Source organism: Bicyclus anynana, chromosome 9, assembly GCF_947172395.1.
Source record: "Bicyclus anynana chromosome 9, ilBicAnyn1.1, whole genome shotgun sequence".
Classification (NCBI taxonomy): Eukaryota; Metazoa; Arthropoda; class Insecta; order Lepidoptera; family Nymphalidae; genus Bicyclus; species Bicyclus anynana.
Window position 1 is genome coordinate 17,343,376 of NC_069091.1, and position 11,311 is coordinate 17,354,686.

An 11,311-nucleotide genomic window follows, 5' to 3' on the forward strand; every position below is an offset into this window, starting at 1 on the left:
GAAGCCTCCCACCAGCCAGATCTGGACCAATTAAGAAAACCTCAATCGGCCCAGCCGGAGAACGAACCCAGGACCTCAGTCTTGTATATCCACCGCGCATACCACTGCGCCACGGAGGCTGTCAAAATAACTAGAGGCTGTATTATTTTCTGAATACAAAGTAATACCCGTAAATGAGCAACACGCTGGGTGTGCGGGTTGGTCGTTCGTAGGACTAGACTTCTCACACCGGTGTCGCTGCTGCCCGACACCGGCCTGTGGGACTTATATGAAGTTTAGCCAAATCGAAAAGGTTAACCGCCATTTATCGATCGTCAGAGCCTCGATTCGGCCTCGGCCATAGTATCAGAAAGGGAGAGAGGTGGGACGCAGTTCTACAGCCAAAGGCACAAGTTCGGTACAAGTAGCAATGCTTGCAGGCTGCGGGCGCGCGGCGGGCGCGTGCGTCAACGCGTCGGCGCAGCTGGAGCTCATGCTGGCGGAGTACGAGCGCGCGGAGCCGCCGCCGGCCGCGCGCGTGCGCGCCGCGCTCGACGTGCAGCACGCGGCCGTCGACGACCGCGCCGCCAGCGTGCGCCTGCTGGCCGCGCTGCACCTGGTGATGCCTCGGGCCACAGCAGCCGCGCCTCGCGCTCCTGCGCACACGTCAACGATACGCTCGTTTCAGAACTGGGAGGACAAGCGGCTGTCGTGGAACGCGAGCGCGTGGGGCTGCCGCTACTCGATGACGGCCTCGGAGAAGCTGTGGCTGCCCGACGTGAGCGCGCTGAACGCGGTGACGGGCGGCGCCGCGGGCGGCGTGGGGCTGCGCGCGCGGCTGGCGAGCGAGGGCCGCGTGTCGTGGGTGCTGCGCTTCGACCTCACGGCGCCGCTGAGCCTGGCGCTGGAGGCGTGGCCGCGCGACGTGCAGCGCGCCGTCTTCAAGTTCGGCTCCAGGCACCACGCCGCGCCCTACAACTTGACCATCGAGGATTTGACGGTGAGGGAACTTGTGGTCGCCGCGTCGTCTCGTCGACTTCAAGGAATGTACACCGTGTACACACATACATGAAAAAAAATATATATCTACCAATCAACTTGAGAACCTCCTTCTTTTTGAAATCGGTAAATTCCAAAAAAAATATATTTGAGATCCTCTTAGCAAGTTTTTCATATGATTCCTAAAAATGAAGGAGCCAGTACTTAACTATTGTATGATAAGTGTAATGTACTTGTGTGGCCAGCACGCGACGGTGTTCGAGTCGGGCACGTGGGAGCTGCTGCAGGTGACGAGCGAGGAGAGCGCGTGGCGCGGCGGCGACGTGGCGCAGTGGACCGTGACGCTGCGGCGGCGCGCGGCGGCGCACGCGCTGGCGGCGGGCGGCGCGCTGGCGGCCGCCGTGCTGCTGCTGCTGGGCGCCGCGCTGCTGCCGCCCGCCGAGCGCCCCGCGCTGTGCGCGCTGGCGGCCTTCACTGCCGCGCTGTGGTGAGATGTTGCGGGGAGCTGGCTTTCTGTGTGCGTTGTGCACGACTAAATTGTCCAATAAAATAATCGTCTCTGTGATGTAACATCACTGTCTGCGCTGAAGTGATCTGAAACGCCATAGGTATGCGATCAACCTCGCTGTCATCAACAGCGTTTGCGATTGCAGTGTCAACTGTCAGCTGATCAGAAGAGCTCGCGAGGTAGGGGTCGCCGTGTGGTGCCAAGTGTAACGTGAGTCTGTCGGCAGGCTGACGGCGGCGCTGGCGCGCGTGCCGGCGGCGGCGGAGGCGCCCCGCTGCATGCGCCTGCTGAACACGGCGTGCGTGTGCGCGGCGCTGCTGGGCGCGGGCGCGGCGCTCGTGCGGCGCGTGGCGGAGTGCTCGTCGCCGCCGCCCGCCGCACTCTACAAGCTCGCGCCGCCCGAAGTAAATATCTTTTAAGTTGACAGAGAACACTCACCATAAAGTTGATACGAAATTTCGTTTCACTGTTTATGAAGTAAAACTTCTTTACGCACGCTTGACTTGAGGATTAAGCTGCAAATGCGTAACGCGAGCGTTACGAAAAGTGTGTGTGAGAGAGAGAGGCAGTTACGTTTCGCACATTACTGATATACCTAGGACTAGGAGCAAGTTAATATATGTTCGTATCCAATGTAAGCATGTTGTTTTTGCTTCAAGTAGGCACAATTACATAGAAGCTATTTTTGATATATTACGTTAGGTTAAGTCATGGTGCCAGTTTTGCAAACCAATTAAAAAAGAAAAAAGAAGTGTTCAGTCGTATGGTGGTCGGCAGTAGGCACACAGTTTCATTGTGACGTCACGTGGCAGCGCGCGGCGGGCTGGAGCGCGTGGGCGGCGGCGGCGCAGCTGCTGGACCGCGCGCTTCTCGCCGCCGTGTCGGCCGTGCTGCTCGTCGTGCTGTGCATGTTCCTGAGCGCCCTCTAGCGCCGCGCACGGCAGCCTACAGCAGCGGCCGGCGTCAGCGTCAGCGTCAGCGTCAGCGTCAGCCGGTTGTTAATGCGATTTATGAACATTCTAAAGTGTAACTCTGGTCACTACAAAACTAACAATAAGAATAGTGTAAGGAGTGATGTCATATTTTAGAGTTAATAATGTTAAAATAAATAAATATAAAACAAAGAACTTAAGAAATGTCTTATTCGTCAGTAATTTTATTTATGCTAGTTTACGTTTAGGTACATATTTCTTTTAGAATTTTTTTTTTAAAGGGGAACAATTCTGTGACACATGATTTTTGCGAAACTTTAACCGTTTCACAGCGTAAGCTTTCAATAGGAATTCCCCCGATTTTAAAACATTCTTCATTGGTGCTGTTCTCCTATTTGTCTTAGGAATATAGGTATAGCCTTTCTCGACAAATGGGCTAACTAACGCTGAAAGAATTTTTCAAATAGGACCAGTATTCAGTAATTATTCTTCACGTGGACTCAGAATCTTGAAATTTGGTACGAAGCAATGTCTTATAGCATAGATAAAGGAAAAATTGCAAAATATACTTAAGTAATTCATATCTCATCGAGCCATTTCCCACTGGCTTCTTAATGTCGCCGGATCATCTAGCTGTAGGGCGTCCTACTCTGCGCTTGCTGATACGAGATCTCTACTCCAGAGCACGTCTGCCCCAGCAGACGTCTGGTCTGCGACAATATGGCCCGCCCACCGCCACTTCAGTTTGCTAATCCTTTGAGCTACTTGGATTAATTTCGTTCTCCTACGGATTACCTCATTCCGGATTTTGTTCTTCAGAGAGACTCCCATACACAGTCAAAACAGCTAGTCAAAGAGCTATAAACATAGCCCTGTCTATAGCTCTTTGACTATCTGAGTATTTGTTTGGATTTGTAGTAAAATAATAAACCTTTAGTGGGTTCGGTATAATTGAATATTCTTTAAGCTACTGCATTTACATATGTATATTACAATAAATATAATACGAGTAGATTTGCATTATTCACTTCTAAAAAGCAATCTATTAAAATGATGTCGGTCTATCTACTGATCTACGTAAGCTGGTGTTTCTCCCCTGCGCCTGAAGCGACGGGCGCGCTCGCAAAGCGTGCTCGACTCCTGTACGAGTTTGTCGCAGCGTGCGCGAGTCTCTCGAGCAGCAGCAGCAGCGCGGCGAGCAGCGCGCCGGCGAGCAGCACGTGCGCGGCGGGCAGCACGTCCACCAGCCCCACGCTGACGAAGCCGCCGCTTCCCGCGTCGCATTTGGGCCGAGAGCTCATCCAGATGCGTCGGAAACGGTCCATCAGACCGACCTCGCGTTGCCAGCGCAATCTGCATTCGAAGTTAAAAGTTTGCGAGAGTTATAGGTAGTGGAAGAGTAAACTTACATTTTATGTATATATTTATATATTTTAAGTAAAATAACATTTTGTATGGAGCCGTTCGATTGCGACAACCCTCCCGATCACAGTCACAAATGAAAAAGTCCAGTCAGCCCCTGGCACGCGTCGACCTAACATTTATGAATTTCGTACGGTAAGACATTACATAAGTCTATTTTACCCTCCTTAAAGGTAAGTGGATTCGGATTATAAACTTACCACATTGCTTCAAAGCAACCATACTCCAAGCTATCTATAACTACTGAAACAACGAGGCAGTCAAGGTACGTAGGCAGGAGTTACAAGGTCTGCCCCCAGAGTCCCAAAGCTGAAATATATTTCACTAACGTCGATATGGCCACTTAGACTAGCACACAGTAAGAGCAGAGAGACACCTGGCGCCCAGCAGGTCCCGGTAGCCGGAGTGCTTGCGCACGGGCACGGCCACCATGGGCAGAGTGAACGCCTTGATCTCCTTCAGGCCGCACTTCTCGCGCTCCGTGTACGTCTTGCTGATGACGTCGTACGCGGAGCTCTCCTCCACCTGCAGGTGCACATGCACACAGTGAGAGCAGAGAGACACCTGGCGCCCAGCAGGTCCCGGTAGTAATATGAGCAGATATGTAAATAGAAATATTTTAACAGATATCCAAAAAGGAGGAGGTTCTACATTCGGCTGTATGTATGTTTTTTTTTGACCATGTCTAGCGATATTTCCGTCATTCGTGATCGTGGACCGATTTTGAATTTTTTTTTTTGATTAGAAGAGTATACTTCCCATTTTTTTCATATCAGGATCTGATCATGGCATCCTGGAGAAATCGAGGGGAACTTTCGAAAATCGTAGAGACGACTAGTGCGTTTGTTAACTTTTTTATTAGGTATTTTAAACCACTACTACTTACTTGTGCATATGTTTTCTGTGCCACTACAATTTCTTGAAAGTTTGGAGTCAATCTGATGATGAAGTCAATGAAGTCAATCTGATGATACTCAGACGATGAAACTCGTCAATTTACAGCAGTTATCTTTTCATTGGGCTTGATTAGTTTGTGTTATTGGGTTCTAATTATGAAGACAAAGGACGGATAAAAGAATTCCTTGACGGTTTACAGTAGCTACCTTCTACTTAATTAATTTGTATTGATGAGAACTTTCTATTTAAATGAATTGTGACTGCATTAGGGGTGTGGTTATGAAGACGGCGGACAGTTAAGTGTACTGTTCATCGGCTCATAGTTGCTACCTTGTGTTTGGGCTTGATAAATTTGTATTGATGAGAACTTTCTAAAGGTAGAAGAAAGGTTGAAAGTTGTCTGCATTAGCGGTCTGGTGATGAAGAACAGTTAAAGGAACTCATCATTGGTTAAGATACATTTCACTTTTTATTTTGTTTATTCATATTTTGTGTGGATAAAGAGGGAGTGACAATAGTGCGGCTAATCATCATTAACTATTAGTAGCGAAGACTGAAATTTTCTAGTAGGTAACCCTTCATGTGTTTTTTAGTCTGAATTTGTTGGATGAGTAGTGAGTACGTTTAAATTATTTACGTCCGTAAAACGCACGGATTTTTAAAAGGTAAGGTAGGAATCGGGTCGTTAGGAACCTTCGCCCTGTCAGCTATAGTCAACAAACCTGAAAGGCGAAGAGTCCGGAGCGCACGCGCGCGATGCCGTCCACCACGCTGAGGTAGGCGCGCTCGCCCAGCGGCAGCAGCTTGCGCCGGTACAGCGCCTGCGTCACCGGGTCAGTGCTCTCCTGACAACAGCGCGTCCAATCATTAGCGAGAGGGGTTATATATATTTTTGCGTATTACACGTTCTTGTGCTTCTAATAATCGTGAACTCGTTGTACTGTCTAAAGCGTGTATTGTGTTTACAACGAGTTCACGATCATTAGCAGCATCGTTACTCACAGCGAAATAGACGCGCTTGTAGGTCGTCTCCTGCACGCCCAGGTCCATGGGCGAGTGCGTGAGGTCGGCGAGGGTCTGCAGCGCGTCGCTGGGCGCCTGCAGGATGGCCACGATCTTGGCGGAGTACGACGTGAACACGAACAGCGACGCCAGCAGCGTGCAGAACATCAGCACGCGCGCCGAGAGCAGCGACGGCGACAGGTCTGAACCTATTACCTACTTACTCACTTACTTAACTCTTGTGGTATCTATTAAGAGTAGGTATCTTATTAAATTTCCCTTGGTTTTCCTGCAATGTATCTCTTGGGCGATGCACTTAGCAAATCCTCTTTTGAAGTAAACTTCTTTACGCACGCTCGACTTGAGGAGTGGGTAAGTTGGTGAATGCGCTATGAAAATGATATATAGGCGATGCGTGCGGCCTACGGGCACAGTGAAACAGTGTTTGGTATTTTAATATACCAGTAGATAGACTTCGTCTAGAGAACTTTTAAAACAATCTCTTTTTGTACACCTGAACCGTTGCGACGCAGTTCTGCCTCAGGCTCATAGATGGCGCTTTTTATATTTTTGAAAGGAATTTTATTTCAGTCATGTGAACTACAGCACACTCATTTTTTCCCAAGACAACACACACATATTGATAGAATAGGCTGATAATGATGAGCGCCCAGCGTCACCTTGCTGACAAATCGTCCCCACGGCGAATGTGAAGCTCTCCAGCAGCGTGAGGCGCTGCGCCGCCGCGTCGGGCGTGCCGCGGCGCGCCAGCAGCCCGCACAGCGCCAGCAGCGCCGCCGCCGCGCCGCCCACGGCCGCCAGCGCGCGCCACACGCCGCGGCTGAAGGGCAGCACGAACACGTTGGACACGGCCGAGCGCGCCGGCTGCCGGAACAGGAAGTTGCCTCTGGAACGGACAACGCGACACTCGTAGCGCAGGTTTGATTTCATTTAAGACTCAATAGCTTAAACCCCAATATCTAACACACATAAGACAGTTCGACTGTTCAATGCCGAGATTATAAGCGATTTCCGCTCGTGGGTCTGTTGTCGTACCCACTGCTAGCCTCCTTCTGTTTACGACTATTTATTTGGAGGGAAAGGGGAAGACTGGTCATTAAACTATTTTCTTTACTCCGTACTCACGTACGGCTGTCACGATCACCCTAATCCTACTCTTGGTGGTCCTACTAGAATAAGCAAATTCACTTTCGAGACACCTATAGCAATCGCAAGATGTTTTGCTAAAAATAATTCGCAGACCCTCTTTACTAGTTTTCATGGCCTAATAATACTCACAGATTTGTAGACAAAACACGTAAGCCAGCGCTTATCAACACAGCTCGGCATTTTGAGATTAACGCAAAAAACAGCCATACATGAAAAACTGCGGCGTCCACGAAACCGGCCTCCTCGCCGAACATTCACTGCAATGCATCATCTGCAGCAAGCTAGGCTCGGCGAGCAGCGCAACGTGTCCGTCAGTGTACAGGTCCGCCTGCTGCCAGTGTCGGCGCTCTCACCGCAGCTCGACGGTCTCGGCGCAGAAGTGCAGCACGCGCCAGCGGTCCCCGCGCAGGAACATGGAGGTGACGCCCAGCTCCAGCTCGCCGCGCTGCATGGCGCCCACCAGCCCGTCGAACGTGCCGTTGCGCTGCTCGCCGTACAGGTCCACCTGCTTCAAGTTGAACCTGCGACATCTTAACCATTGTATTGCGGAGTCCATCCATGAAGCGAATCCTGCAGCTCTATCTCTAAGTATAGATACTGTAGAAAAAACTAGTTTGCTGTAGACTACACGACTTGGGTAAAACTTATTCTTTCAAATATAGAATAATACATGTAAGATATATTATTAGAGGTATACTATTCGCTATAATAAAATTTTAATGCGATTTCCAAAAGTAGGTCCAGCAAAGTCTGGAGCAACATTGACGTGGAGCAACTTTGGTTCGTGAAGATCTGCTAGTCGCAGCTCTACACACAATTACAATCTTAGATATTTATACCGAAATTTAAGGTCTTCGCCGCACAGCATCAGCAGCGGATAAGTGACCTTGGGAAAGGTATCGATTTGTCGGTTCGAGAGATCGTGCCAGCCCTTGAAGTACTGCGGCTGCGTGATCTGCAAGTGTAGGAGTAGGAGTCATTTAGGACCAAACTTTAAATAGTACGAGTTCCTACCTACGTAATATTTTACATCAACTACAAGATATATAGATTCCTTACAATAGTCGCCGATTTGAGATAAACGTTGTTCAGATTCCTTCTCCTCGAAACTGCAGTAGGAAGCCTCGCCCACAATCTCTCTAGTGCAATCTGACTCATCGTCGGTCCGAGACTGGTCACCACCAGGGGCTGGTCGTCCTTCACCCGGTACACGTCCACCATGACGTCGGACGAGGCCCACGTGACGTCACCGTCGGGTAGCACGAGCGCGTCCCCGAGGGAAGTCTCTAAATAACTGACGTTGAATGGCGAATCGTCTATTATGAGCCAGGAGTGACGTAGGTTGAAGGCCCGTTTTGATGAAGCCTAAAAAATAGGATAATTATTAATTTTAGTACTAAAGTGAGAAAAAAACAAAACAATGTAGGTACAGGTACTTACTATAGCTAGGTTTGTGTAAGCCATACTCAGACGAATGAATATACTTAATATTTAAGTCTGAGAATCTATATTATCCATACTCCATTTGTATTCCACACTAATATTATACAGGCGAAAGTAAGTCTGTATGTCTGTTACCTTTTAACAGCTTATCCACTGAACCGATTTAGTATGCACATCAATTACACACTGGAGCACAACATAGCTACTTTTTATCCCGGAAAAATCTTATGGTTCCTACTAGTACGGGATATGTAAAAAAACAGAATTTCACACGAACGGAGTCGCGGTCATCCGCTAGTATTATACATATAAAAGGTGCAAAAGTATAGCTGTGTGAAAATAGAAATAACTGCTTACTTCAGCGAGCACAAGCGTGCTATTGTCACAGCGAATGTCGAGCAGCATCGCTTCCCGGAAGCTGCGGTAGGGCGGCAGCGCGGGCAGCCGGTCGAAGCGGGGGAGCGCGCGGACGCGGAGCCCTGCGGCCCGACCCTGCTTCATCAGCTCGCTTACATCTTCTAAGTTACGGACAATAAGATGTTATTACTTGATCAGTAAAGCTTATAGGCACGTATTGTCATACTTTATTTTTGTTGCGTTGCGCGCGTCCCGCATATCTACCTACCCACGAAGTCGGCGGCTGAAAGTAGCCGGAAAGCCCTCGTAAACCAGCTTTCAACTGTAGTATCGAGCTGAGGCAGCGCCCCATTCAGCTGAATCTCTTTATTAAATAATACTAAGTACAGACAGAGTAACTTTGTAATTTAAGTAGGTATCTTTAAGTAGGTACTTGTAAGCTCTGTAAGTATTAGTTTTAATTTCTTCTTGATTTTTAATTTGTTATTTTTTTAGCTGAATAAAGGATTTTATCATTATTAAACCCTGCATTTCGCGCGTCGGCAGGACCGTGATGGTAGGACGTCGTGGTTGGGTCGCAGGAAAACATGCGCAGTCGACCAAACAGACGCTACGATGTATACTCTTGTCATATGTACCTACTAAGTTATATTATAATTTGCTTATTTATATTTACCTGTTTGCATAAAAATCCAATGCTCGTTTGATGAAACGTAGGTAAATAGAATTATATTTGCCACGCCACTGACCAGCTTATCCTTTACCTACTCGTACATGAAACTTTAACTCTAAATAAAATTGTTATCAGCGCTTATTTACCTACAAATCATCAAATATTTTTCATGTAAATAGCAGCCTGTTTTCACGACTTTCGCCATCGCACTATCAGTTACTCAACTCACCTGCAAACGACGTAACCACAGAACACTAATATGTAAGTACATACTCGTGGGTACCAGTAACATGATTTAGTAAAGTGCGTTGACTGTGATAGATAAACCGCACAACTTAACTTCTCAACGTGTTAGGAAGGTAAGTAAGTAGGTACCTATCTATGTGCCTACTGTCCGAGGCACGAGTGCCAAGCCTCATGTATCTACTGCCTGTCATCACACCAGCAACCATACCCTTGACAGCGGCACACAGCAACGTTGCTTTGCGGCAGAAATCAGCCTTATGGTTTAGGGCGGCAGAGACATATTCTAGAACCTGGTTACAGTGACCATATTGCATTTTTAATGTCGAACTTGTTGTTTTGGCTGGTGGAAGGCTTCGGCCGTGGCTAGTTACCACCCTACCGGCAAAGACGTACCGCCAAGCGATTTAGCGTTCCGGTACGATGCCGTGTAGAAACCGAAAGGGGTGTGGATTTTCATCCTCCTCCTAACAAGTTAGCCCGCTTCCATCTTAGACTGCATCATCACTTACCATCAGGTGAGATTGTAGTCAAGGGCTAACTTGTAAAGAATAAAAAAAAAAAAAAAGAACTCTGACTAATTAAATTAAGTCAAAGGTAATAAAGCAAGTGTACCTACATGTCAAAGCTGTACCGACCTGGTCTCCAACACAGAAAAGCTGTCAGCAAGGTAAGCTTTTTGGAGACAAAGAAGGAAATGATGAAGTTAATGAAGTCCATCGTGTTCCGTCAGCCGGCGCGGCGGCGGCAAGCTGCAGTGCGAGTGCTCTTGTGGGCATTAGATGGGCGATGTTAAGGCACAATCTATCGTGAAATATAATGACGTGTACTTTCAGTAACTCAGGCCGACTTTTGCATTTTCACGCCCAAGCAGCTAAATCAATGTGGATGAAGTTTTTGACCTGTCAACGTTTTTTTGATTTTATTATTATTAAAAAAAAAAAAAAAATGTCGTTCACGGAATACGTGATCGCCTGCGCCAATTTCGATAAGTCTTTTTAATTATGTTTGTTATTGCCAGGTTTTTATAAAAGAGAAAAATTAATAAAATGTGATATTTTTGGAGTATTTGTTACTCAATCGTTCCCAACGTTTTATACTTTAGACGGACAAATGTGTATAATTATCTTATAATCTCATTTGGTCGCTTATTAATCAAAGTTATTAAATAAATAATATCTAAATATTGTTTACAATTTCGAGTTGTGTTCAGGAAGTGTAAAAACTGTAATATATTATACTGAAATATATAATGTAAGTAAACAAAAAATTGTGCTAGTGTGCGCTCAGTGGAGTAACTAAATTCGGACGTTTTGCGGTGATTTTGTAGGAACGTAACATATGTAGGTATAGTAAATAAAAAATATCATTGATCGTTCCTCAACAGCTGAACCGATCTTACAGGAATGGTATCTACGAGTACGCGGATGAAACCGTGTAGATCCCATTCCTAACGTCCTCACGACAGTTCTGGTACTTAGGTCCAAGTGAAACCGCGACCCTACACTGTACTGCGAGCTGCCCCTTAAGCCCTTGGTTAGGTAACGCTCTTTGCGCAGCAATCAGCCGCCGCACACGGCAGCAGCGGCCAGTGATTGCAACACAAACAAGCGCGCCATTATGACAATTGGATAATTGGCGATGTACCTCATTATTTCTCGAGAATTACGGGGATGTCAATGGTTT

At 47.4% G+C, this 11,311-nt stretch overlaps 2 protein-coding genes across 2 annotated transcripts in view; one reads left to right on the forward strand and one right to left on the reverse strand.

Moving 5' to 3' along the window:
- LOC112043656 (uncharacterized) overlaps nucleotides 1–2,580 on the forward strand; it is a 6,357-nt gene extending 3,777 nt beyond the window's left edge. Inside the window, exons 3-7 of the mRNA XM_052883627.1 lie at nucleotides 420–598; nucleotides 668–979; nucleotides 1,224–1,465; nucleotides 1,713–1,890; nucleotides 2,299–2,580. Coding sequence (XP_052739587.1) covers nucleotides 420–598; nucleotides 668–979; nucleotides 1,224–1,465; nucleotides 1,713–1,890; nucleotides 2,299–2,415 — 1,028 coding nt within the window. The 3' untranslated portion in view covers nucleotides 2,416–2,580. The remainder of the gene's footprint in view (nucleotides 1–419; nucleotides 599–667; nucleotides 980–1,223; nucleotides 1,466–1,712; nucleotides 1,891–2,298) is intronic.
- A 536-nt stretch (nucleotides 2,581–3,116) lies between these two features.
- LOC112043687 (ionotropic receptor 75a-like) lies at nucleotides 3,117–10,690 on the reverse strand. Its single transcript, XM_024079206.2, has 10 exons — nucleotides 10,264–10,690; nucleotides 8,710–8,870; nucleotides 7,969–8,274; nucleotides 7,749–7,864; nucleotides 7,263–7,430; nucleotides 6,420–6,646; nucleotides 5,740–5,948; nucleotides 5,460–5,582; nucleotides 4,217–4,365; nucleotides 3,117–3,771 (listed from the first exon to the last, which is right to left on the reverse strand). Exons 1-10 carry the CDS (start codon nucleotides 10,343–10,345, stop codon nucleotides 3,492–3,494), a joined length of 1,821 nt encoding a protein of 606 aa, XP_023934974.2. The 5' UTR covers nucleotides 10,346–10,690; the 3' UTR covers nucleotides 3,117–3,491.
- Nucleotides 10,691–11,311: the final 621 nt, after the last annotated feature.

Coding starts and splice junctions, on each gene's coding strand:
- LOC112043687 (XM_024079206.2), bottom strand. CDS start 10,345: ATGGACTTCATTAACTTCATCATTTCCTTCTTTGTCTCCAAAAAGCTT. Junction 5,949..6,419: donor GGGGACGATTTGTCAGCAAG/GTGACGCTGGGC, acceptor AGTAGGTAATAG/GTTCAGACCTGTCGCCGTCG. Junction 4,366..5,459: donor CCGGACTCTTCGCCTTTCAG/GTTTGTTGACTA, acceptor GTGCACCTGCAG/GTGGAGGAGAGCTCCGCGTA.